The sequence below is a fragment of the Syngnathoides biaculeatus genome, chromosome 10 (genome assembly GCF_019802595.1).
Source record: "Syngnathoides biaculeatus isolate LvHL_M chromosome 10, ASM1980259v1, whole genome shotgun sequence".
NCBI lineage: Eukaryota > Metazoa > Chordata > Actinopteri > Syngnathiformes > Syngnathidae > Syngnathoides > Syngnathoides biaculeatus.
In genome coordinates this window covers 22,400,957-22,426,447 of record NC_084649.1, presented here as the reverse complement: position 1 = coordinate 22,426,447, position 25,491 = coordinate 22,400,957, and the positions used below count along the sequence as shown (strand labels likewise).

Here is a 25,491-nt window from a genome sequence, read left to right as displayed (position 1 = left end):
CACCTGTATTTACACTTTGCCAACTATTAACAGCTTCTGCTTTTCACATTTTAGAAAAAGTTACAGTGCTTTAGCAATATGTCATTATGAATAACAACTCTATATAAAGTGAAATTGAATGTCAAAGAACAATCACATATGGAAAAAAAATGAATTTGCCGTCATCATCTAATCTACAGTGAAGAAAATGAGTATTAGAACACCCTGCTATGTTGCAAGTTCTCCTGTGTATAAATCATGGAGGGGTCTGTAATTTTCATCTTAGGTGCATGTCCACTGTGAGAGACATAATCTAAAAAGAAAAATCCAGAAATCACAATGTATGATTTTTTTTTTTACAATTTATTTGTGTGATACAGCTGCAAATAAGTATTTGAACACCTGAGAAAAGCAATGTTCATATTTGGCACAGTAGCCTTTGTTTGCAATTACAGAGGTCAGACGTTTCCTGGAGTCGTTCACCAGGTTTGCACACACTGCAGGAGGGATTTTGGCCCACTCCTCCACACAGATCTTCTCTAGATCAGACAGGTTTTTGGGCTGTCGCTGAGAAACAGAATTTCAGCTCTCTCCAAAGATCTTCTATTGGGTTTAGGTCCAGAGACTGGCTAGGCCGCGCCAGAACCTTGATAAGCTTCTTACGGAGCCACTCCTTGCTTTTCCTGGCTGTGTGCTTCGGGTCATTCTCATGTTGAAAGACCCAGCCACGACCCATCTTCAATGCTCTGACTGAGGGAAAGAGGTTGTTCCCCAAAATGTCACAATACATGGCCGCAGTCATCCTCTCCTGAATACAGTGCAGTCGTCCTGTCCCATGTGCAGAAAAACACCCCCGAAGCATGATGCTACCACCCCCATGCTTCACAGGAGCGATGGTGTTCTTGGGATGCAACTCATCATTCGTCTTCCTCCAAACATGAATTATGACCAAAAAGTTCTATTTTGGTCTCATCTGGCCACAAAACCTTCTCCCATGGCTCCTCTGTATCATCCAAATGGTCATTGGCAAACTTAGTACGGGCCTTGACATGCGCTGGTTTAAGGAGGGGAACCTTCCGTGCCATGCATGACGTCTTCGTGTATTACCAACAGTCACCTTGGAAACGGTGGTCCCAGCTCTTTTCAGGTCATTGACCAAGTCCTGTCGTGTCGTCCTGGGCTGATTCCTCACCTTTCCAGGAATAATTGAGACCCCACGAGGTGACATCTTGCACGGGGCTCCATTCCGATTGAGATTGACCATCATGTTTAGCTTCTTCCATTTTCTAATGATTGCTCCAACAGTGGACCTTTTTTCTCCGTCGCCCTTACCAGCCGTGTGGAGTTGTACAATTTTGTCTCTGGTGTCTCTGGACAGCTCTTTGGTCTTGGCCATGATACAAGTTTGACTGATTGTACGGGGTGGACAGTTGTCTTTATGCAGCTAAAGACCTCACATAGGTGCATCTGATTCAGGATAATACACGGAGTGGAGGTCGACTTTTAAAGGCGGACTTACAGTACTTTGACAATCTAGCTGATCGACAGGTGTTCAAATACTTATTTACACCTGTATCACACAAATAAATTGTTAAAAAAAATCATACATTGTGATTTCTGGATTTTTCTTTTTAGATGATCTCTCTCACAGCGGACATGCACCTACCATGAAAATTTCAGACGCCTTCATGATTTCCAAGTGGGAGAACTTGCAATATAGCAGGGTGTTCAAATACTTATTTTCTTCACTGTAACTATATCCCAATTTTCTGTAAAGGATTTAGTCATTTTGCGCAGTGTTATAATGTTAACATAAAAACATATACACAACATGGAAATGATATGCTACCTCATACATCTATCGAATCAAATATTAAACCAACAAAAATAGGATTATTGAAAAAAATATGATTACATGAAAGTAAAACAAAAATGCAAAAGGCAACACTTCCCAAATACATTTGGCCGTGCAAAATAAATGTAAAGATAGTAAAGTTCAAGTGATTGAATGTTTATTATTGCCTAATGGATTGTCTGTAAATTCAACACAATGGGTGAATATGATTAGGCTCCTGCGCTCCGGCGATCCTTGTGGGGATAAGTTGCTGGGAAAATGGAGATGTGATGATGCTTTCAATACGTAGTAAGAGTACATAGTGAAAAAGTGTGTGTGAGCCAGTTGCTGCTGGAAAGTCTTGCTGGGTTTCGTTGGAATTGATTACCCGTTGCCTTTGAGTGCCAAAAAGTTGGGCAAGCGTGCAATTAGTCACGCACGCCAGCGATTGTCGGTGATGAAGAGGCGTGTGCGTGGTGTATGTTTTCATTGAGAATGACGATTCCAATTCCCACTGAGTGGAACGCCGGTGGTGGGCGTGGCAAAGGCATTTATAGCCGGAGTAACTCGGGCCGAGCTGTCGACTGTCTCAACTAACTTCAAGGTGAGATACGGTGCACCTCTCGCGCTCGCCGCCTCCTCTCGACGGCAACATTTCCTCATCGTTTCTTGCGTCCGCTTGCAGGTTTCAAGCATGCAGCGAGCCGACTTGGAAATTGGGGAAAACCTGGAGCGCCACCGGACGGAGGGCTTCGGCCACGCCAAAGCGCTGGTGGTCCGACGAGGGGCGCCGTTCAGGGTCAGCCTGCCCATGAAGGCCCGCCCTTTTGACGCCCGCACCGACACGCTCAGGGTCAAAGTCATGCTCGGTACGATTTCCTTTTTTCATTATTTCAATTAGGTTTTATTGAACAAATTTATCATTATATTAAAGTTCTTAAATCAAGGTGGATTTTTTTTTATTTCAGTTAGATAATATGGTCCATTGCCCTATAAAGATATTTTCTATATACCGGTCCATATTTCAAAAATACCATGTATACATTTTAAATTCAAATCCATCCATTAGCTGAGCTGCTGATCCTCACAAGTGTCGCGGGGAGTGCCGGAGCCTATCCCAGCTGTCCTCGGGCAGGAGGCCGGGTACACCCTGAACTGGTCGCCAGCCAATCGCAGGGCACATGGAGACAAACAGCCGCACTCACAATCACACCTATTGGCAATTTATAGTCTCCAATTAACGTTGCACGTTTTTGAGACGTGGGAGGAAACCGGAGCGCCTGGAGAAAACCTACGCAGGCACGGGGAGAACGTGCAAACTCCATTTGAACCCCGGTCTTTAGAATTGTGAGGCAGACGCTCTAACCAGTAGTGCCACTGCCCCGCCCTTTAAATTCAAACGATTAGGAAAATGAATGTGCAAACATACATAACATTCCCTTTATTAAATAATAGCCTAAGTAGTAATTTTTTCATTAAATTCCAAAAACTGAAACAAATAAGCTAAGTACAGAATTGGATTAGTAATTTAATTTTCGGGGTAAAGCTGCTGTTAACCAAAAATGTTCCCGATTTTACATAATTGATCGATAATTGATTCACGCTCGACTTTAATGCATGCACCTCAATATATTTTATACAGCAGAAATAGAGCAACAACAACAAAATATCCCTTCAAGAATCAAAATGCATAAAACAAGTCATATCGAAGAAACATTTTAAACCTGTAAAAAATGAGTTTAACGAATGTATTTTAATTCTAGTTATCATGGGTTTAAAAGGGCTCAAATTGTTGCTCCCACTCCCTTCGAAGTTAACGAAATCTCCTAAAACTCTTGACGATTGCATAAATCTTTTCTCATTGGTTCGTGTACAGTGTCTGCGCATCCCGAAAAACACAATATGAAACCCAGGTAGTATTATTATTATTATTATTATGATGATTGAAAGTAATGAAGATTTTTTTTTTTTTTTAATCTGCAAACACGTCTGCCTCTTTGTCTCCCTTCAGGCCCCCTTTACGTGACTATGCCCGTGACTTCTTTCTCCCCAAACAATGTTTCCTCTCGCTGGGGGGCCTTCATGGACCCCGAGGCCCTGGACCCAAACAAGCCCTCCGTGTACATCCACGCCCCCCCCTCGGCCTCAGTGGGCCGCTACAGCTTCAAGGTGTTGGTGTCGGATCGGCGCAAGCCCAGGTTTCTCTTTTCGGGCAAATTCATCCTGCTGTGCAACTCCTGGTGCAGTGGTGAGTCACAAGCGCTCTTCCTTGCACCTTTTGCACAAATAAAAATGGAAATCATTTTTGAATATTTTCACAAAACTATTATAAAATTTTCATTCATTGTGTTTTTATTTCAATTGCAATATGAATATGCAGTATAATAAATGATATTCAATCAAAATACTCACGTCAGATGCTTGACACATTGCAGTTAGTTGATTGGTGAACCGAGAATGCCAATATAAAATATTTTCATTTACAAATATTTATATCTTCTTCTTTTTCTTCCGGCTTGTCCCGTTAGGGGTCGCCACAGGGTGTCAAGTTTTTCCATCTACAAATATTTATATAATATATATTATTGCTAAAATACAAAAATGATTCAAAATATATATTATTAACTTTTTTTGTTTTATTATAGTTACTTTAAGGAGTAAAATGTAGTTGGAACAGGGTTCTGTGAAAAAAAGTTGCATATAATATATATTTTTTAACGTCTGTATTTTTCAATAATAGGATTTTTACAAAATATTAAGTATGTTCAAATCAAAAATATCAATCGAGGCAACGTGAGTTTATTTAGAGAGCAAGATTTGTACACGAGGCAATTCAAATGTTTCTTTTTGCTCCATCTCTTCTCTAAAAATCAATCCATTTGTTTTTTTAACATCACAAATTTCATTTTATTTTTTTTCCCCCACAGCCGATAGCGCCTACATTCCCTTCGAGGACCAGAGGGAGGAATACATCCAGAACGACTCGTGTTTGCTCTTCATGGGAACGGCCACGAATGTCGTGTCCCGACCGTGGTCCATGGACCAGGTATGAAAACACAAACAAAAAGCGCACTTATTAATTATGTTATGCTTGAAAAGGGAGACATTAAGAGTCATTTTTCGATCTTTCCCTTTGTGGTCTGGAAAGTTTGAGCCAGATGTCTTGGAAGCGTGTCTCAACCTGCTCAACGTCAGCCCTCAGCACCAACACAATAAGAGGACGGACTACTTGTGCCGCAACAACCCGGTCTACATCAGCCGGGTCGTTTCTGCCATGGTGAGAACGCATTTAATCACCCATCGGCGTCGCCGGCGGGGACTCAAAGGGTACACGCCGACGTCACTGCGAGCCATAAAACAGGAATGCCGTCTGCTGGAAGTGAACAATGCGTGCTTCGACACACCCGCCGAGCCAAAAAAAAAAAGTTCTGTGTCAAACGGCACAACGAGCACAGAAAAAAAGAAAGAACATTCCTTATGTTTTGTATGACAGGCGTTGCGTACAAGGGCGGTACATAAAGAAAAACACGTTTTATTTCGTAACCTACTAACTTCAGATGTTTACACGGGAGACAGGAAAACTTCAACATAAGATCAGGTTTGTTTACGAGTGTTGCTATGTGACGAACATTGATGATGACGTTTTTTTTTTTTTTTGAAATACTTAAAACCACCTAACATCAGCGATCTTGCAAAACTACATAAATTGATATATAAAGGAATGTACAAAAATCTCCAGAAAATAAGATCAAATAACTCAATAAAAAGGAATTGTTATGTGGTCTTAGGTGAGGCTTCGCTGTTAAACAAAAATCCATCTATCCAGCCATTTTCTTTGGTGCTTATCCTCACGACGATCTTGGGGAGTGCTGTAGCCCATCCCGGCTGTCAACAGGCAGGAGACGGGGCACACCCTGAACTGGTCGCCAGCCAGTTTAGGGTGTCCGATTAATGCTGTGAGTTTTTGGGATGTGGGAGGAAACCGGGGTGCCCACCCGGTGAAAACCCACACAGGCACGTTGAGAACATGCAAACTCCACACAGGTGGACCCGGGATCGAACCCGGGACCTAAAAACTGTGAGGCCAACGCTTTACCAGCTGATCCACCGTGCCGCCCTGTTAAAAAATAATCAAGCACATTTTTTTATTCCCCATATGTGCCACCCAAAATTCCTCCATCCATCCATTTTCTCTGCCGCTTATCCTCACAAGCGTCACGAGAAAGCCAGAGCCTATGCCAGTTGACGTTTGGCAAAAGGCGGACTACTCTCTGAACTGGTCACCAGTCACCAGGGAGATACCAACACCGTCACTGAGCGGGATTTGGACCCACGCTATGACTCTTGGGACCTTGTAAACGATAAAGAAAAGAAAAAAAAAACATTGCGTCTGTTAAGTGAAGTTAAAGAGACGACAATCTTGAAAATAAAATTCCAAAAATAAAGGAGAAGTTGAATCCTGCTTGAGAACTCCCCCTGGCGCTTTCACCAGGGTACTAGCTGAATATTTACTTCCGCAGATCAACTGCGAGGACGACCGCGGCGTGCTGAAGGGCAACTGGTCGGGCGACTACAGCGGCGGCATCCACCCGTCCATGTGGACCGGCAGCGGGGACATCCTGAGGAGCTGGGCTCAATCCGGCTACCGTCCGGTCAAGTACGGCCAGTGCTGGGTGTTCGCCGCCGTCATGTGCACAGGTGATGACTCACGCGGCCCGTCAATTGTCACCCGCGACCGAGTCTCCTGTTCCTCGTGTCGCAATGCTTTTTGTGTCGCTTTTTTTTTTCTCCTCTCAGTCATGCGCGTCCTCGGCATTCCTTGCCGCGTCGTCACCAACTTCAACTCGGCTCACGACACCAACGGCAACCTGGTCATCGAGGAATTTTACAACGAGATGGGAAAGAAGCTGAAGAGCACCAAAGACTCAATATGGTCAGTAGAGAACTGAACCCGTGTCACAAAATTCAATCAAGAACTTCATCTTATTATGTACGTGGTTTGCGCATGATTAAAATGTAGTACAACATATATTATATATTATATTATTATTAGTGCAATTACATTTCTAAATATTTTCCATGTGAAGCATATTTTAATTATTTGTTTGCGTCTTACTGGACAATGTTTTTTTGACCTCTTAAATTATGTTTAGAAAATTTAAAAAAGGGACATAATTTACTGTTTACTTTGTATTTTTACTGTTAAAAATTTCCAGTTTGCATTATTTGACAAAATATTTCTTTTTACTTATACGACAACATATGCTTGTTTCGATTTAATGTAGCATCATTTATATCCTGATCAATTCTTTTGTTTTTTTCAATTTTATTTCGATTTCATTTTTACTGGTGGTATACTCTAAATGAGTTAGTCCATTTGTGTATGATTCATTTTTATTTCTATGCATTTTTTTTATTGTGTATTTTATATTTTTCCATTCTCGCTTTAGTAATTTCAATGAATTTTGGATGAGACAGTCTCAATAACGTTTTAGTTCAATATTTAAACCCAACGAATGAAACATCGGCGTTTGTGCCTTTGTATGTGTGCAGCGAAGGTTCTGAAGCAGCAGATCCTTCCGGGCCAGTATATTTTCTTCAAAGACGATAGAACGATAAAGCACATTTGAATCATGTGCATCCGGTCTGCACGTTCTTGTGGTCGGTTCATTGACCTTCCGCAGTTTAGCAGGCGACTTGAAAAACGAAGGAAATCGAACCTTTTGGCCATATTGACAATGACCAATCCCCAACAGGAATTTCCACGTGTGGGTGGAGTGTTGGATGACTCGCCGGGATTTGGGCGGCGGCATGGACGGCTGGCAGGTTCTGGATCCCACCCCGCAGCACAGGAGCAGAGGTCAGTCTCGGCGGTCACGAGAGAACACGCAAAACGAGACCGACGCCAACACCTGACCCGTGAAGCGGACCTCCTTGAGATCCCAAATCCTTTCCGTCCTCTCCAGGCGTGTTCTGCTGCGGGCCGGCTCCCGTCAAGGCCATCAAGGAGCGGCGCGTCGACCTCTTGTACGACGTCCCCTTCGTGTACGCCGAGGTGAACGCCGACGTCCACACGTTGGTTGTGAGCCAGGGCCGCGTGGTGAGCCGCAACGTGGACACGGAGCGAGTGGGGCCGCTCGTCTCCACCAAAGCTGTGGGAAGCCCCAGGATGGACAACGTCACCGGCGACTATAAAAAGATCAAAAGTAAGATGCGGAACGACAGACGTCGCCAGTCCGTTGCAGGGCACGAATTGGTGCTCAAAATGTGTTTGGAAGCACTAAGCGTAGCGTACTACATACAGACGCCGCAACTGTGTAAAAGCCGCAAGTGAAACGCGAGATATTTACAAAGAAAGACGGTACACAGTAAGAGTTTTCAAATTTTTAATACCTTAGCTTAGCTTAACATAGCAACAACATACAGGTTAGAAAAAAAAAAAAAAAAAAACACGTGCGGCAGCGACAGAGCCGGTTAAAAAATAAAAACATACCTAAATTACTGAGACCCGACAGTAACACAGCAGAAACACGCGAGTGCGGCACTAACAGGGCTCGTAAAAAAAAAAACAAAAAAAAAACACATAACCGGTAAAAATCACTGAGACGCGGCAGTAACACAGTAGCAACACGCGAGCACAGCACAAACGAGAACGCAGCAGTAACAGGGCCGGTTAAAAAAAAAAAAAAAAAAATACATACCGGTAAAAGTCACTTCCTCGGCACATATATTCCACTGGTCTCACTCTTGCCTTTTCCACTCGAGTGTCCCCTTGCGGCCGTTAGGAATAAATGCACAAATTAGCTTTCAGGCCAGAAATTACGGTAATTGAATGAATTCAAATAGAAAAATAAAAGCGCTTTTCCATGAGGACGCAGAAGAGCGAGCTCTATTGGTCGGGACTTGTTTTAAGGATATTTTCCCGTTTTCTTGGAAGATTGTTTTGCAAAAAAATAAGTATTATGAGCCTCTTTTCATTTTTTTTTTCTTGTATTTTGGAGACCGTGTTTTTGCATGGTTAACAGCCGTTTTGTTTGTCGTTTCCCCTCCCACTCACTCCACCAAAACAGGCCCCTTTTCAACACTCTCATCAAACATGTCATCCCGCTCCGAGAGGTCGACGCTACGGCAAGGCACAGGTGAGCGCCGCCATCCCAAAGAAGTCCAGGCGGTCTAAAAACGCCGACGTTTTGGTTGACCGTTTGATGATTTCAAAAACATTTTTTTAAATTGTTTTTAAAGCTAAGATGGCTGCCGTCCTGACGCTGGATGAAACTCCCGTGGCCGGCGCCGTCATCCGCTTCACCTTGAAAGTCATCAACAGGCAGCCCGTGGCCAAGATGCTGAAGGTGCACCTCAACGCGCAGTGCAAAGAGTACAACGACAGCCCCGCCGACACCTTCTGGGAAGACCACAGCGTCGTGCAGCTGGGACCCTCGGAAGGTAGCCCCCTCCCTTGTAGAGCTTTCGGGGGGGCCGCGAGTCCGCCGCATTCCTTCACATTAAAATCATCATCAAAAATCCTCATAATTGGAAAGAATTAAAGGAAAAGTACAAGGATTAAGATTAAATTTGCATTTAATAAATTGGATATTCATGTATATTATTAATAGTGTAATCACATTTATAAACATATTTATGTGAAGCATATTTCAATTATTTAACAGTGGGTTTTTTTTACCTCCTAAATTATGGTTAGAAAATTTTAAAAAGGGACATAATTTACTGTTGTATGTTTAATTTGTATTTTTACTGTTAAAAATGAGCACTTTGTATTATTTTACAATATATTTCTTTTTACTTATACTACAACTTATTTTACAATTGTTTATATTTAATATAGCACTCATATTAAAATCATCATCGGAAACCCTCATAATTGGAAAGAATCAAAGGAAAAATCCAAGGATTAATATTACATTTTAGTTTAAAGAATTGGTTATTAATGTATATTATTAATAGTGCAATCACATTTATAAATATTTTCTATGTGAAGCATATTTTAATTAATGTTCTTAATTAATTAATGCATCTTCCTGGACAATGTTTTTTTTTTACCAACTAAATTATGGTAAGAAAATTTTAAAAAGGGACACAGTTTACCGTTATGTCTAATTTGTATTTTTACTGTTAACAATGAGCAGTTTGTATTATTTGACAATATATTTCTTTTTACTTATACTGCAGCTTATTTGACAATTGTTTGTTTATATATAATGTAGCATTCATTTATATCAAAATCATCATCGTAAATCCTCATAATTGGAAAGAATGAAAGGAAAAGTACAAGGATTAAGATCACATTTGAATTCAATGAATTGGATATTAATGTATATTATTATTAGTGCAATCACATTTATAAATATTTTCCATGTGAAGCATATTTTAATTATTTAATATTTGCATCTTACTGCACAATGTATTTTTTTTTCCACCGGAACTATGGTTAGAAAATTTAAATGAGGGACATAATTTACTGTTATATGTTTAATTTGTATTTTTACTTTGAAAAATTAGCAGTTTGTATTATTTTACAATATATTTCTTTTTACTTATACTACAATTTATTTGACCATTGTTTATATTTAATCTAGCACTTATTCGTACTAAAATCATCATCATAAATCCCCATAATTGGAAAGAATGAAAGGAAAAGACCACGGATTAAGATTACATTTGAAGTTAATGAATTGGATATTAATGTAATAGTGTAATCACATTTATAAACATATTCTATGTGAAGCATATTTCCTGGACAACAGTGTTTTTTTTTTTTTTACCACCGAAATTATGGTTAAAAATTTTTAAAAAAGGGACATAATTTACTGTTGTGTGTTTAATTTGTATTTTTACTGTTAAAAATTTCCAGTTTGCATTGTTTCAGAATATATTTCTTTTTACTTATATGACAACTTTTTTGACAATTGTTTGTTTATATTTAATGTGGCCTTCATTTATATCCTGATCAATTCTTTTGTTTTTTATTTTATTTCTATTTAATTTTTGCCAGCGGTACACTCTAAATTAATTAGTCCTTTTGTGTATTCTTCATTTTTATTCCCATGTATTTTTTTTAATTATGTACTTTATTATTAGTAATTAGTCATTAGTTAGTTATTACTAGTTTATTATTTCCAATTGGCTTTAGTAATGTGAACGAGTTTGGATGAGACAGTGTCAATAACATTTTAGTTCAAGATTTAAACCCAACGAATGAAACGTCGTCATGCGTTTGTGTGCGTGCAGCGAAAGTTCTGAAGCAGCAGATCCTTCCGGGCCAGTACGAAGACGTGGTGGGGGACGACCTGGTGAACCTGGCGGCGGTTCTGGAGGACATGGCCACTCACGAGCGCCTGCTGGCCTTCGAGGAGTTCAACGTGGCCGCGCCGGAGCTCCTCATAAAGGTCAACGCAAACCGGTGTTAAATGTCACCGGCTGCTCATTTTTATGGCTGTAATATTTAGAGTCTAAGTATTCAATACAGGAATGTAATTTCATTTAATTGAGTATAGTTTAAAGTATTTGAGTCCAGTTCTGTTCATTGAAGACTCAAAATTATGAATAATCCTCTTACATTTATTGGCGTATTAACTATGGGGGTATCGTCTTGTAACTTCAGATTGAGGAGGAGGATAACGTGACGGTGAACCGGGAGCAGAGCGCCAGCGTGACCTTCACCAACCCCTTCTCGCATCCCGTAAGCGGCGTGCTGAGCGTGTCCGGCGCCGGCCTCCTCCAAGGCCACGCCAACTTCAGGTGAGTCGCCGTCTCTTCCGCCATCTTCAAACTCCATTTAGAGACAACAACGTCGCGCGACGGATTATTATTACATTAGCGTGCAAAAGACATACCTTTGCTTTTTAAAAGTTGATGTTGGCTGTGGTCATTTTTAGTACTTACGAACAAAATATCAATTTTTATTTTGCTTTAAATTACCGTAATTCCCGGCCTACAGAGCGCACCTGGTTATAAGCCTCACCCAGTACATTTGTAAAGGAAATACCATTTGGTACTTACATACGCCGCAGCCGTGTAAAAGCCGCAAGTGCCCACATTGAAACACGAGATATTTACAAAGAAAGACAGTAGTTTAACGCTAGCATTGCTGTGCTAACGCTAGCGCGGCGCTAATGATTGCACCGTGCTAATGGTTGCGCCGCGCTAACAGGGCCGGCCGGTGAAAAAAAAAAACATACCGGTAAAAATCACTGAGGCAGTACCACACGAGGCCAGCGCTAACAGGGCCGGACGGGTAAAAGTCACTTCCTCGGCACATATATTCCACCGGTCTCACTCTTACCTTTTCTGCTCGAGTGCCCCCTTGCGGGGAAAAAAATTAGGGAAAAAAATGCAAAGCATGTGAAAAAAAATCACGGTTTATAAGCCGGAAATGACAGTACTCACATGTTCTCATGAAACTAACATGAAGTAAAACTACTGAGCCTTTGACTTGGATCATAAAAGTACCAATTTCAGTAATTTCTCAAAAGCAATTTTTTCAAAAAATATTTTCAAAAGGTTAATAGAGCGCATTATATTTAGGTATGGATGAAAAATAAAAAAAATACAATCACGTATAGTCATATACAGGTACATAGAGGTACAAAAAAAGGTATACATATAGATTTCGAGATAATATTTGATGTCTTATGTCACACATTTTTATGTATTAGGGTAATGTGCGCCCCCAACCTGAGCTCTATGACCTATGATGATCACTGAGATCAGGGCCGGACCGGTAAAAGTCACTTCCTCGTCACATATATTCCACCGGTCTCACTCTTTCTTACCTTTTCTGCTCGAGTGCCCCCTTGTGGCCGTTAGAAAAAATGCACAAATTAGTTGCATCACCGCATAAACCGCAGGGTTGAAAGCGTGTGGGAAAAAGTCGTGGCTTGTAGGCTGGAAATTACGTTACGTTGTTTTGTTTTAAATTACAATTTTCTATTTTTTTTGGGGGGGGGGGCAAAATGTGCAGTTTGTATACCAACTCGTTCATCCATCCATTTTCTCAGCTGCTTATCCTCACAAGGGTCGCAGGGAGTGCTGTAGCCTATCTCAGCTAACTTTGGGCACTCGGAAGCATCTTTTTTTATTTTGTGCAAGTACTGTAGTCCAGCCAGCAGATGGCGCTCGCACTCCGTAATGAAAATGTAATTATTCTCCGTGGTCATATCTCCATTTGTTGAAATCACAATCACATGACTGCATGAACTTGCTGCCTTGTAGGGGAAAAAAAATGACAACCTAAAATTGTTTGGCCAAGCGTTGCCATATTAATGGCAACAAGTACAATTTGAAATCGACAGTATATTGTTTATAAGTTTTAAAATATGTTTTGGTTTTTTTTTTTTCCCAGGATGTTCCCACTGCGTCCGGGAGGAAGCGGAGACCAACGCATCACGTTCGTCCCCACCATGAAGGGAACGAAAATGCTTCAGGCCTCGCTGAGCCTCTCTAACAAGTCGACCGTCAGAGGGTTCAAGATGGTCTCTGTCCGCCCTCTTTAAAAGGTTTTTTTTTTTTTTAATTATTATTATTATTACTTTACCATCAAATGTGAATGCAGTCATTGTACACTTTTCATTTAAAACTGCCCAGCTGTGACGTAATTTATTTTGTACTCAATTATCTCTTGTGTCAACGAATTTTTAATCGCTCTGGGAAATAAATTTACAAATGAATTTAATCTTAAAAGACTGCAAAGCCCAGCTAATAATTAAATAACTGTGATCAAAAAATATTCTAACCTAATTGCCGCGACAATGTATGATTTTTTTTTAACATAGCATATTTAATATTCTTTGGAAAATTAATATTTGTTATTCAGTGCGTGGAATGCTAAATTACTCAGCTATGGAAAGTTATCAAAATTCCATCATTTTTTCTAATTAATGAAACTTGAAAGAATTTATTTGATGTTTTTGTTTGCGTTTTATCCACGTGTGTCTGCTTGTAAAGGTATATCAGTTATTTTCAATTTATTTAATAATTTATATTTGTAACTGTCCATAGAAATAAAAATGGTATTTGTGTATGTATTTGATTTGATCTATGGAAACTGACATTTAACAAGTGGAAGCATGTAGACTACGGGTATCAAACTCATTTTTTTGTCGCGGGCCACATTGTAGTTCCGGTTTCCCTCAGAGGGCTGTTATGACTGTGAAACTATAAAAATCATTTATCGCATATTGACACGGTGAAATTTATGAATTACTTTTGGAATCAGAAATCAAGGGTCATGGGTTTTTAATTCTAATGCTAGCCGCGTGCTAACAGGGCTGGCTAAAAAAAAAAAAAATACTGGTAAAAAGCACTGGGACACGGCAGTAACACGCTAGCGCAGCGCTAAAAGGGCCGGACCGGTAAAAGTCGCTTCCTCGGCACATGTGTATTCTACCGGTCTCACTCTTACCTTTTCCGCTCGAGTGGCCCCTTGCAGCCGTTAGAAAAAAAAAAAAATGCACAAATTAGCTGCATCACCGCATAAACCGCAGGGTGTAAAGCGTGTGAAATAGGTCACGGCTTGTAGGCCGGAAATTACGGTAATTCCCACTTAGGTAGGGATCCCATTTACAAAGAAAGACGGCACACAGAGTTTAACGCTAACACTTGCACCGCGCTAACGCTAGCGCCCGTCAAAAAAAAAAAAAACAAAAAAAAAACATACCGATAAAAAACACTGATACACGGCAGGAACACACCAGCGCTAACAGGGCCAACCGGTAAAAGTCGCTTCCTCGGCACATATATTCCACCGGTCTCACTCTTACCTTTTCCGCTCGAGTGCCCCCTTGTGGCTGTTAGAAAAAAATGCACAAATTATCCGCATCACCGCATAAACCGCAGGGTTGAAACGTGAAGAAAAGTCGTGGCTTATAGGCCCCAAATTATGGTAATGTTGATGTTTGGTCAACATTAAAACGCTTGCAATATCTCAATGTTATTTATGATAATGCAATTTGAAATCTCGGCGTAGATTTTCACAAGAATCGTGTATGTTGACATACGCGGTTTGCCTTTGCGGGCCACACAAAATCACGTGGCGGGCCGGATCTGGCCCCCCGGGCCTTGAGTTTGACACCCGCGGCGTAGACATTTTGCGTGACATGTTTTCGGCGCCACGTCGAAAGGAAAACTGTCCCCTCGTACGGTGCAATTAACTTATTTTTGTTTTTATTTGTCTGTTTGAGCCGTGTGTCAAAACAAAGGGAGCACAAAAGCATTATATACATATCATCATCATCGTCATCGTCGTCATGGTGGCTAAAATGACAGGCACATGCGTGACCTCGACAGTCCGTCTAATTTACAAAAAACGGGCGATTAGGAAGGTTCAAAAGCGCAAACGCGTACAAACATTTACATCCCGTAACGAGGAAGCACAAATGTCCCATCTCTTCCGTTTGTTTCGTTCTTTTTTTTTTTTTTAAGACAATGTTCGTGACTGATAATAAATAACTCACATTTAAAACGGTCGCCTCTATTCTATACGATGCTATTTTTTATTTTCCCAACAAACACGCTTAGCGCAGCGCTAACAAGGGTCACTTCCTCGGTACGTGTACTGTGAAAAAAAAAAAATGTGTATTTTAGGGACTTCAAATCAAGAATCATATCAAGAGATGTCTTTTTTTTTTGAAAGTGAGATGAATTGAATGAAAGAAAAGGGGGAATAAAAAAAAGAGAGATTTGCAGGAGTTCCCCGGCGATGGCGCTGAAGCTTTGGTCCGCTAGCCGCTTTCGTTTTGGTCGTTTTCAAACGCCGACTTGACTCGGCGACGCTGTTTATTTTGCTCAAGAGTTCAGAAGTTTCTGGTGGCCTGGGTGTGGTGCGGGGTGGGGGGAGGGGGGGAGGCGTCGGCCCTCTACAGGTAGTCCAGCTCCAGTGCGTGGCTCAGAGCCTCCAGGTCGGCCCGGCAGGACACCCTCCAGAACGGCATGTTCTTCTGAGGACGCCCCAAAAAAACCCCCCCAAAAAATGTCAATCTTACAGTCAGTGAGACGACATTTGATCAAAATCACGCCCTATTATCACTCGCCCAAAAAACACGGCGACATGCTGGATTTTCAAAGCTGCCTCACAGTTCTGAGGACCTGGGTTCGATCCCGGCCCTGCCTGTGTGGAGTTTGCATGTTCTCCCCGTGCCTGCGTGGGTTTCCTCTGGGTGGGCACTCTGGTTTCCTCCCACATCTCAAAAACATGCAACATTAATTGGACGCTCTAAATTGCCCCTATCATTTTCTTTGCCGCTTATCCTCATGAGGGTCTCGGGGAGTGCTGGACCCTATCCTGGCTGCGATTGTGAAAGCGATTGCTTGTTTGTCCCTATGTGCCCTGCGATTGACAGCCGGGATAGGCTCCGTCGATCCCCGCAGTCCTCGTGAGGATAAGCAGCAAAGAAAATGGATGAAACCCAAGCTAAATTTTGAAAGCCGACCTTTTTTTTTTACGTCGTTCCTGAAATTGTACCAGTGTGCTATTGGATTCCAGGAAAAGTAATGGTCCATCCACTTATCCTCACGAGGGTCGCAGAGAGTGCTGTAGCCTATTCCAGCTGTCAACGGGCAGGAGGTGGGGTACACCCTGAGCTGGTTGCCATCGAGACAAACAGCCGCACTCACAATCACACCTACGGGCAATTTAGAGTGTCCAATTAATGTTGCATGTTTTTGGGATGTGGGAGGAAACCGGAGAAAACCCACGCAAGCGGGGGGAGAACATGCAAACTCCACACAAGGAGGGGGCGGGATCGAACCCGGGTCCTCAGAACTGTGAGGCCCACGCTTTACCAGCTGATTCACCGTGCCGTCATCCCAAAAACATGCAATATTAATTGGACACTCTAAATTGTCCCTCGGTGCGATTGTGAATACAATTGCTCGTTTGTCTCTATGTGGCATGCGATTGGCCGGCGACCAGTTCAGGGTGTGCCCCGCCTCCTGCCCGTTGACAGCCGGGATAGGCTCCGGTGCTCCCCGCGACCCTTCTGAGGATAAGCGGCTGGATGGATGGAGGAAACCAGAGCTAATGTTAGAAAAGCCGAACTCATCTTTTTCTATGTCATTCCTGAAATTGACCTTCCGAGCGTGCTAGTGGACTCCGGGAAAAGTAATGATTATTATAGATGGATAGAAATATGAAACGTCTCAGGCAGCCATCAACGAATAACTCGCCCTCTGAGTGTTCTGAACTTCCTGTTTTTCCCGAGAGAGGTCGGCGTCACCGAGGTTCCGAACGTGGGCCCCTCACCTTCTTGGCCACCGTCTCCTCTTCGCTTCCGTCCCCGACCACCACGTAGACGGCTCGTCTCCCGAACCTTTGAGTGATGCGCTCGAAGCAGCTCTCTTTGCCTGGCCCGAGAAGACAAACCAAAACAAAAAAATAATAATAATTTTCAGAACGATCTGCGGATGCGTATTTTTGACTTCTTGATTTCTCACCGATCTTGGTGGCGCTGTAGATGTTCTCGATGGGAAAGGCGGCCCCCAGACCGTACAGCAGCACTTTGGACAGCGCCGGGACCAGCTGGGTGGTGGTCACCAGCACGTTCACGCAGTTGGGCCTGACGAACGACATTTCCACGAGCAGACCCGGATCAATCATTCAAAAAGTTATAAAGCGCTGATATGAATGACTTTACTCGAGCTTAATCACAGGCACTTTCAATAGCGGCAGGTGTGTGATAGCTTACTCATTCTGAACACTGTGACAAGAGGGTGTGCACACTTATGCAACCACAATATCTCTCTCTATTTACTTTCTTTTTCATAAATATTTTTTTTACATTTTTTTAACTCCCTGATTGAGTCGTAAACAGTTTATACAGTAAAAAAAAAAAAAAAAAAGAAATCTCGTCAAAAACAGCCTACCCCCCCCCAAAAAAAAGCCAAAGAAAAAGCCGAGAGGGTGAGCTGACCTGGTGCTGATGAGAGCCAGAGCTTTGAGCGCTTGGGTGAGCCACAGGTCGGTGAGGACCTCCATCTCCCGTCGCAACTGGAGCCACTCTTCCCGCTTGGGGCTGCCCAGCAAACCTGACCAGCCGGGGGGGCACAAGCGTCAACTTCAGAAGGTTTTCAAAATATTGTTTTAATTTTATGATATCGGTTGCGGCTTATGTCAACAACGCCGGTTCTCATTCTGTTTCACAAGTCGTCAAACATCGGGAATATTCTTTCAAGTGGATGCGAAAACTTTACTTTAAAATCCATCCATGTATTTTCTTTGCCGCTTATCCTCACGAGGGTCGCGGGTAGTGCTGGAACCTATCCCAGTTGTCAGTGGGAATTAAGCGGGGTACACCCTGAACTGCTTGCCAGCCAATCACAGCTTTACTTGGAATCCATCCATCCATTTTCTTAGCCGCTTATCCTCACGAAGGTTGCGGGGAATGCTGGAGCCTATCCCAGTTGTCAACGGACATGAAATGGGGTACAGCTTGAACTGGTTGCCAGCCAATCACAGCTTTAGTTGAAATCCATCCATCCATCCATGCATCCATCCATCCATTTTCTTTGCCGCTTATCCTCAAAAGGGTTGCAGTGTATGCTGGAGCCTATCCCAGCTGTCAACGGGCATAAAACAGAGTACACTGAACTGGTTGCCAGTCCAATTAATGTTGCATGTTTTTGGGATGTGGGAGGAAACTGGAGTGCCCCGGAGAAAAGCCACGCAGGCACGGGGAGAACATGCAAACTCCACACAGGCAGGGCCGGGATCGAACCCGGGTCCTCAGAACTGTGAGGCCAACGCTTTGCCAGCGGAGACACCGTGCTGCCTTTAGTTGAAATATGAAAGGAAATTCCAAGTTGTTAGATGTCAAATCTTGCTTGAAGATGTTCATTGATACGTTTGTTTTAACTGTAGGTGAAAAAGCCGTTGGGGTCTCTGGTGGTGTAGTGGTCCACATGCCCGCCTTTGGTGTGGGCAGCGTGGGATCGATTCCCGCTCAGCGATGGCGTCGCGATCTGCCCTGCGACCGGCTGGCGACCAGTTCAGGGTGTTGCTCGCCGGGATAGGCTCCAGCTTTCGCGCAGCCCTTGTGAGGATAAGCGGCGTGGATCACGACATGAGACAAAAATCCATTTGATGCAACGGTGCCTCTCCCTTTCGGTCGCAGGTGAAATTTGCATTTCTTTTGCTTTGAACTTTGAAGTTGTGCTCAAAGTGCTTCCTGCCCAAACAGGAAGTGAACGAATATTGCACTAAACGGACGGACCGTCTCACCTCCGACGTTATTCTTGTAGGAGTTGTAAATCTCCTTGACCCGGCGATATCGGAAGGCCAGCTTCCTCATCCAGTCCACCCCGCCGTGGACCCCCGAGCCCAGGCACAGGGAGCCGGCCCCCGCCGGGCTCTGGAAGCCGTCGGTCGCAAAATTGTACGTGCTGCCGGATCGGGACACACAGACGGTGCGGAAATTTTTCAACCAAAAATGATCCTAATCAACATTCATTGAAAATAATTAAAAAAAAAAAAAATCAAATATTCAGTAAAAATGTTTTTCCTCACATGTCCACACAGAGGCGCCATTGAGCTTATTTCATTCTTAACGCTCTTGCTACAGAAGTGTGAGAGAGGATTAATTTTCCCAAGTGGGGCAGCGCTAAAAAATGTAAACTGGGGGGATTGAAAAATTGTCAAGGGGGAGGGCTGAAACAATCCGAGCCCCCCCGAGTTTGAACCAATTCTACATGGATAATGCACAGAGGTCCCTCGACGAACAATAAACAAAATTTTGAAAAGTCACAAACAAAATACTGTTGAATACAAAAGGGAATTAAAATGGAAGTAATGATAAATTTGTTTTAAACGCACTGATAAAACATGTAATGTTGATATATATATATATATTATATATATATATATATATATATATATATATATATATATATATATATATGTGTGTGTATATATATATATATTTTTTTTTTTTTTTACCTCAGGTCCTGTCCGTTGTCGTCGGATGCCACATCGTCGATATGAACCTGGTCGCATTCCTGACAAAAAAAATAAAACAACAAAAAGTGTAAAACAAAAATTTTGTTGAAAGAGTAAGCATTTTTAACTTTAAATCCGATTTTTAATTAATGTATTTTCCATGACAAAACTAAGTAAGTAAAGAGACAATATATTCTCATCCTTAAATTTATCAAATGACAAGTTGCTCAACAGCGCCTTTTCCTTAAAAACGAAGGATTTTTTTTTTTTTTATCAACAGAGCATTTTTCCTTTAAATATATGAAATGGAATTCCAAGTTGTTGTCAAATTAAAGTGGAATTGATGTGAAACTGCATTGTTTTACGTCAAAGTGAAACCTCAACTCATTCAAAATCAAAATTTCATTTTCCACGTTCGCATTGGCTGGGATTCGCCGTTAGCATAGAGCGGCGCAACATGCTGGCGGTTAGTGCGCCTGCCTCACGTTTCTGAGGTGAAAATTTTAATGTCAGCTCCTGTGATTTATTACATATTTCACTACAAGTCGCATGTTAGCTTAATCACCAAACCACAAACAAAATGAGTTAAAGTTCAAATAAATAGAGTAGCAATTAAGTTATAGTTTTTTTTTTTATATACACAAAGTGGTGGAATATTTGTTAAAGTGTGTGCTGAATTGATTTTCTGTTAAAGGTATTTGCATTTAAATGTCTTTTATTTTGTGAAAAGAAATAATGTTGTTCGTCATTTTATTGTTGTACCCAGTGTTTGAGAAGGACAGGAAGTGGCGTTTTGAGGAGACAGAAAAAGGCGGGACGCAGTGCGAGGTACAAGTGGTTGTTTGAAGAGAAAGAAAAGTTAAAGGCGGACATTTATCGACATGTGTTCAACGTGTTCGACAAGTCCTGTTGACAGTTCAATGCCGATAGTGTGTCGTTTGAGTGGACTACTCAAATCACGCCGTAACGTGGTGGAGTTAGCCGCTAATAAAGAGGCTGAGTGGATGCATGGAACTTTGCTAGGACGCAAGTGACAAGCTAACGCCAGCTAGCGAGGCCCGTCTTGGACCATGTGGACGAAGACGGGAAAGGCTAGCGACGAGCAAACGCTAGCGAGGCCTTGCATAGGAGTACAAGGACAAAGCTTCGCAACGGATCGGCCTGTCAGGACTTGGATGAGGCTGGACCATTGGACACAACCCTCGAGGTTCGTCACTACAGCCTCTTGAAACGAAAACATTGGGGTTTGAATTTCAGTTTTTTTTTTTTTTACGGCTATGTTCATATTAAATTAGCTTAGCTTGGTTCATGTGTGTATTGTGACTTTCCAACCTTTATTTTTGTTATTAAATGTTCACACTTTTTTGGACATAACCAGGTCTATCATTTCACTACCTGCGCGAGAGTTAAAAAAGCGGGGAGTTTATTTGGTAGTTGGGTTATTTAAATTAGGATAATATTGACTCATAAGGGGAAATATTATTTCAGAGACCTTTTGAGAGGGAATAAGTGCACAAGTAAAGAGTAAAGTTGCAATAGAAGTTTAGAATAATTAACATTTGTGTTACTTGATTAGTTCCTGATTTAGATTGAGGAAAGAACTCAGGTTTGCCGCCTCTCGTCAAAGTATTATATACTCGAGAGGCGCTACAAAAAGAAAAAATGAAATTGACAACTTTGACAAGTGTTCATGTGGTAAGTACATTCACAACACAACATGGCCGCCCTCAGCTAGCTAAAACGCGCCCGGAAGGAACAGCGAGCGAGCGGGCCGACGCGACCTCATCTTCCCTGCGCGCGTACCTCAAGTCTCGAGGGCGCCGACCCGACGCCCAGAAGCCGCCCCCCCATCCTCCCCTCCGCGGTCGCTACCGTTCACGCGCTCCACATTAAAGTTCGTCGCTAAAGGAAAGCGGAGCTAAGCGACTCGGCATCGTGTTCCCGCCACTTTTTAAACTGTCTTTGACCCGATCATTTATTGTACTTGTTGCGAAGTCGCTTGGTGCCGAGAAAAACCCAAAACATCTGGAATGTTCCGCCACCTCCGCGCAGGATCGCTGTAGCTCAGCCGCAGGAGAGAAGAAGCATGATGATAACGTGGATGAAATAAAAAAAAATTAATAAATATAAAGAAGACATTTCAAGTTGATATAGTTATTTTTTTATAATAATAATAATAATAAAATTGCATATTGTTCGACAGTATTTTTCTTTAAACTTGAGGCGCGATTCCAACTTAAACTTCAAGCGACGTTCCGAGTGACATTTTCGGGAACACTTCAATTTTGTCAACGGCATATTTGATTTTGAACTCGGGAAACAGTGAAATTCCAAATTGTTCTTTTTGCGATGAATTTTCTTGAAAGCACGGCCCGTCGCGAGCGAACGTGAAGACAAAGCACGTGAAGTACACCCGCGAACACGTCCCGGGCGGCCTTAACAGGAGCCTCGAGACCAGATAATTACGCCTTTCGGATTCAGCAGCACTTGTCAAACCACCGCAACCCCCCACCCCCCCCCCGCCCCCGCTGCTGCTTAAGAGATTTAAGTGAGGCCGGGAAACAAAGAGAAACAAGAGAGAAAAGAAAAACGGGTTTGCAAATGGCTTTGTTGGCTCCTTTCCGTCCCTTCATTCGTTCCTCCGCCCACTCCACTAATCTTCCTGTCTGTTTTATTTTTTTTTTTAAATACAAGCACACACACATACACACACACACACACACACACACACAGACTAACAATTCATTTTCACCGCCTTAATGAATTTATTATTTTACAGAAGGAAACTTTGCGGCTAATGTTAGGAACAAAACCGAGGCCTTCACGCAACAACGTTGATTTATTGTGCTTATAAAGCGAAACATAACACCGCAATGAGGGCCGTTCCGAATATTCTGACCTGCCCATGCTGTTCTGCAAGCCCAACAATAAATATTAGAATTTTAATAAATGTCTTCGCCCACAGACTCCAAATAACACGTCATCCAGTTTTTGTGCACGCGCGTCCTGCTTTTTTTTTTTTTTTTCCCCAATGGTGACTTTTACGCTTAAACATTGCATCTAAACATGATTCCTTATTTTGGTGATTTTTTTTTTTTTAATTAAATTACAAGCCTCACCCAGTACATTTGTAAAGGAAATACCATTTGGTACATGCATAGGCCGCAGCTGTGTAAAAGCCGCAAGTGCCCACATTGAAACATGAGTTATTTAAAAAGAAAGATGATACACAGAGAGTTTAACGCTAGCGCCACCGTGCTAATGCTAATGGTGGCACCGCCACGCTAACGCTAGCGCCGCGCTAACAGCGGAAGTAAAAAAAAAAAAAAACTTACTGGTAAAAACACTGAGACACAACAGTAACAGTGCCGGACCGGTAAAAGTCACTTCCTCGGCACATATATTCCACCGGTCTCACTCTTACCGTTTCTGCTCGAGTGCCCCCTTGCGGCCGTCAGAAAAAAAATGCACAAATTAGCCGCATCACCTTATAAACCGCAGGGTTGAAAGCGTGTGGGGAAAAAGGGCCGGATTTTTATATATATGCCGGAAATGACAGTAATTGATAAATATCAAAGCCAGCAGTAAAAGTACAGATTTACAAATAGAATCACAACATTTAAGTACAAATTTGTACTAAAAAGTTAAATACAACTGAACTATAATTAACCATAAGTGGATTGAAGCAAAAAGTTGAAAGCGGTAAGATTCAATTGAGTGATTCATGTGCGCACCACTAGATGGCGCCATCTCACCTCCAAGTCGTTGAAGAAGAGTCGCGAGTCGGCCAGATTGAAGATCATCTCCTCCATCCACAAACCCAGCGAAACCGCTTTGGACGAATCCTGCGACAAAGCAATTCCAGCGTCAGGAGAGCAGAATTTAATGACGGACACACGCCAGAACAAAGTGCGCTCTTACTAATGAAATACTTCATCAAAGATAAGATCTGCAGGCATCGCGGCGCTTATCGCTCGGATCTGATTTGAGGAAGAAATCCGCCGAACATTTCGCGGCTTTATAGGCGCGGGCAGGCCGCCCGCTCCGAGGCGGGAATCCCGCCGGCTTCCGCCGTCGACTGGCAGGACGTCAAACGCGTTGTGCGGGAATCTGCTCGAAGCGCTTATCTTCATCTAGAAACGCGTCTCGCTTGAGCAGTTTTGCCAGTGTCTCAATAAAAATCAAATCATAAATGACCCTCTTTACATTTTCATTAGTTCGAATTTATATTTTGCCGACCAAATACTGGATGAGTTAGACAAATTTCTCATGATAAATCCTACGATCAACGTTGTTTATTCGATGTTGTCGTTCCTTAACAAATATTTAACTGGTGATTATTTACAATCAGCAAATTAAAAACCACGCATATTTGAGTAACTGAGAATTAAAGTGCGCAAACTCAATTTTTCAAATCTTGCAGTTGAAGCTTTTTGAAAAGTTTTAGGGCTGCCACGAAAGGTTTTTGGTCCGAGTCCAAATATTAGTCCTCTCCGTCAATATTTCATGATGTTCAAAATTGGAACAAAAACTTGAATGTGCCTTTACTTTCTTTATCTCTGCATTTCTTATTCTCACTGGTTCATTTAAAATCATCACATAAATCATCCAAAATATAAGAAACAGCTCTCTGATCTACGAAGATGATGATATGATGATCTATTATCAGTTATGATGTACTGCAAACCACAAGTTTAAAAATAAACATTATAAATGATCATTTTCCATGTGGGAATGTTTGATACGACAGTTGCAGTGGATCTCGATGCGTCTACCCGTCCGTTTTCTGCGACGCTTATCCTCACGAGGGTGGCGGGAGTGCTGGCGCCTATCCCAGGAGGCAGGGTACACCCTGAAGTGGTTGCCAGCCAATCGCATGGAGACAAACAGCCGCACTCACAATCACACCTAGGGGCAATTTTTCACCTGTTTTTGGGACGTGGGAGGAAACCGGAGTGCCCGGAGAAAACCCACGCACGCCGGGATTTGAACCCCGGTCCTCAGAACTGTGCTAAACACAACGCTCTACGTTCAACTTCTCCAGAGACCAGCGGATAGTTATTATTATTTTTTTTCAGTATAAATGTCACAAAAGCTACATCGACTCAGGAAAGCGTTCACGTCGACGGTCTGAGTCTGTGGCTGGCTCCTGAATAATTGCGCAGTTAGAAAAGAAAACCAAAACCAACGAAGAGAGAGGGATGGAAATAATGTTGGGGGAGGAGAAGAGGAGAAGAAAGGACGAAGGAGGAGGAGTTGAGGGATTAGGAAAAGATTGTTCTTCTTGTGTCATAATTACGCGTCTGACACACAAAAGGCTTTCTCGGCCAGTCGGGGTTGGGGGCTTGTGGGTAAAATTTTGCGGGTTGTTTTTCACTCGGGCGGAGCAGCTGGTAAAGTTCTGAGGACCAGGGTTTGATCCCGGCCCTGCTTGTCTGGAGTTTGCATGTTCTCCCCATGCCCTCGTGGGGTTTCTCCGGGTGGGCACTGCGATTTCCTCCCACATCCCAAAAACATGCAACATTAATTGGACACGAGTCGAAATTGTCCCTAGGTGTAATTGTGAGTGCGGCTGTTTCTCTCCATGTGCCCAGCGATGGGCTGACAACCAGTTCAGGGTGTACCCCGCCTCCTGCCTGTTGACAGCTGCGATTGGCTCCAGAACTCCCACGACCCCCGTGAGGATAAGCGGCAAATAAAATGGATGGATGGATTTTTTAAATGAATTTATGTT

At 42.5% G+C, this 25,491-nt stretch overlaps 2 protein-coding genes and 1 long non-coding RNA gene across 6 annotated transcripts in view; 2 read left to right on the top strand and 1 right to left on the bottom strand.

Annotated features, from left to right (window-relative positions):
- The first annotated feature begins 310 nt into the window (after positions 1-310).
- On the top strand, positions 311-18,822 carry tgm5l (transglutaminase 5, like). 2 transcript variants are annotated; one of them, XM_061833526.1, is made up of 14 exons: positions 311-2,682; positions 3,825-4,061; positions 4,741-4,859; positions 4,962-5,090; positions 6,334-6,511; positions 6,611-6,746; positions 7,570-7,673; positions 7,780-8,019; positions 8,884-8,952; positions 9,056-9,256; positions 11,060-11,217; positions 11,433-11,569; positions 13,173-13,326; positions 18,684-18,822. In XM_061833526.1, the coding sequence occupies exons 1-13, from the start codon at positions 2,508-2,510 to the stop codon at positions 13,321-13,323; spliced, it is 2,034 nt and encodes a 677-aa protein (XP_061689510.1). In that variant the 5' UTR covers positions 311-2,507; the 3' UTR covers positions 13,324-13,326; positions 18,684-18,822. The 2 variants fall into 2 exon arrangements, with proteins under 2 accessions (XP_061689510.1, XP_061689511.1); XM_061833527.1 differs by lacking the exon at positions 18,684-18,822 and having other exon boundaries at positions 311-2,417; positions 2,499-2,682; positions 13,173-13,842.
- The window catches only part of eya2 (EYA transcriptional coactivator and phosphatase 2), a 40,876-nt gene continuing 30,390 nt past the window's right edge, over positions 15,006-25,491 (bottom strand). For all 3 annotated transcript variants that reach the window (XM_061833530.1, XM_061833528.1, XM_061833529.1), the window contains 7 exons: positions 23,513-23,602; positions 19,758-19,816; positions 19,044-19,204; positions 17,737-17,851; positions 17,261-17,382; positions 17,070-17,170; positions 15,006-15,765 (listed from right to left, as the gene is read on the bottom strand). In XM_061833530.1, the coding sequence (XP_061689514.1) occupies positions 15,685-15,765; positions 17,070-17,170; positions 17,261-17,382; positions 17,737-17,851; positions 19,044-19,204; positions 19,758-19,816; positions 23,513-23,602 (729 nt within the window). In that variant the 3' untranslated portion in view covers positions 15,006-15,684. The remainder of the gene's footprint in view (positions 15,766-17,069; positions 17,171-17,260; positions 17,383-17,736; positions 17,852-19,043; positions 19,205-19,757; positions 19,817-23,512; positions 23,603-25,491) is intronic.
- On the top strand, positions 18,822-23,621 carry LOC133507942 (uncharacterized). The gene is made up of 4 exons (XR_009796942.1): positions 18,822-18,936; positions 19,064-19,197; positions 20,524-20,964; positions 23,498-23,621. It is a non-coding gene; the product is annotated as an uncharacterized LOC133507942 (long non-coding RNA).

What these genes read in the sequence shown, in the direction of transcription:
- tgm5l (XM_061833526.1), top strand. Translation starts at nt 2,508, where the DNA reads ATGCAGCGAGCCGACTTGGAAATTGGGGAAAACCTGGAGCGCCACCGG. An exon ending in GACCGTGGTCCATGGACCAG is followed by an intron (nt 4,860 to 4,961) that starts GTATGAAAACAC and finishes TGGTCTGGAAAG; the next exon opens with TTTGAGCCAGATGTCTTGGA. An exon ending in CGCCGCCGTCATGTGCACAG is followed by an intron (nt 6,512 to 6,610) that starts GTGATGACTCAC and finishes TTCTCCTCTCAG; the next exon opens with TCATGCGCGTCCTCGGCATT.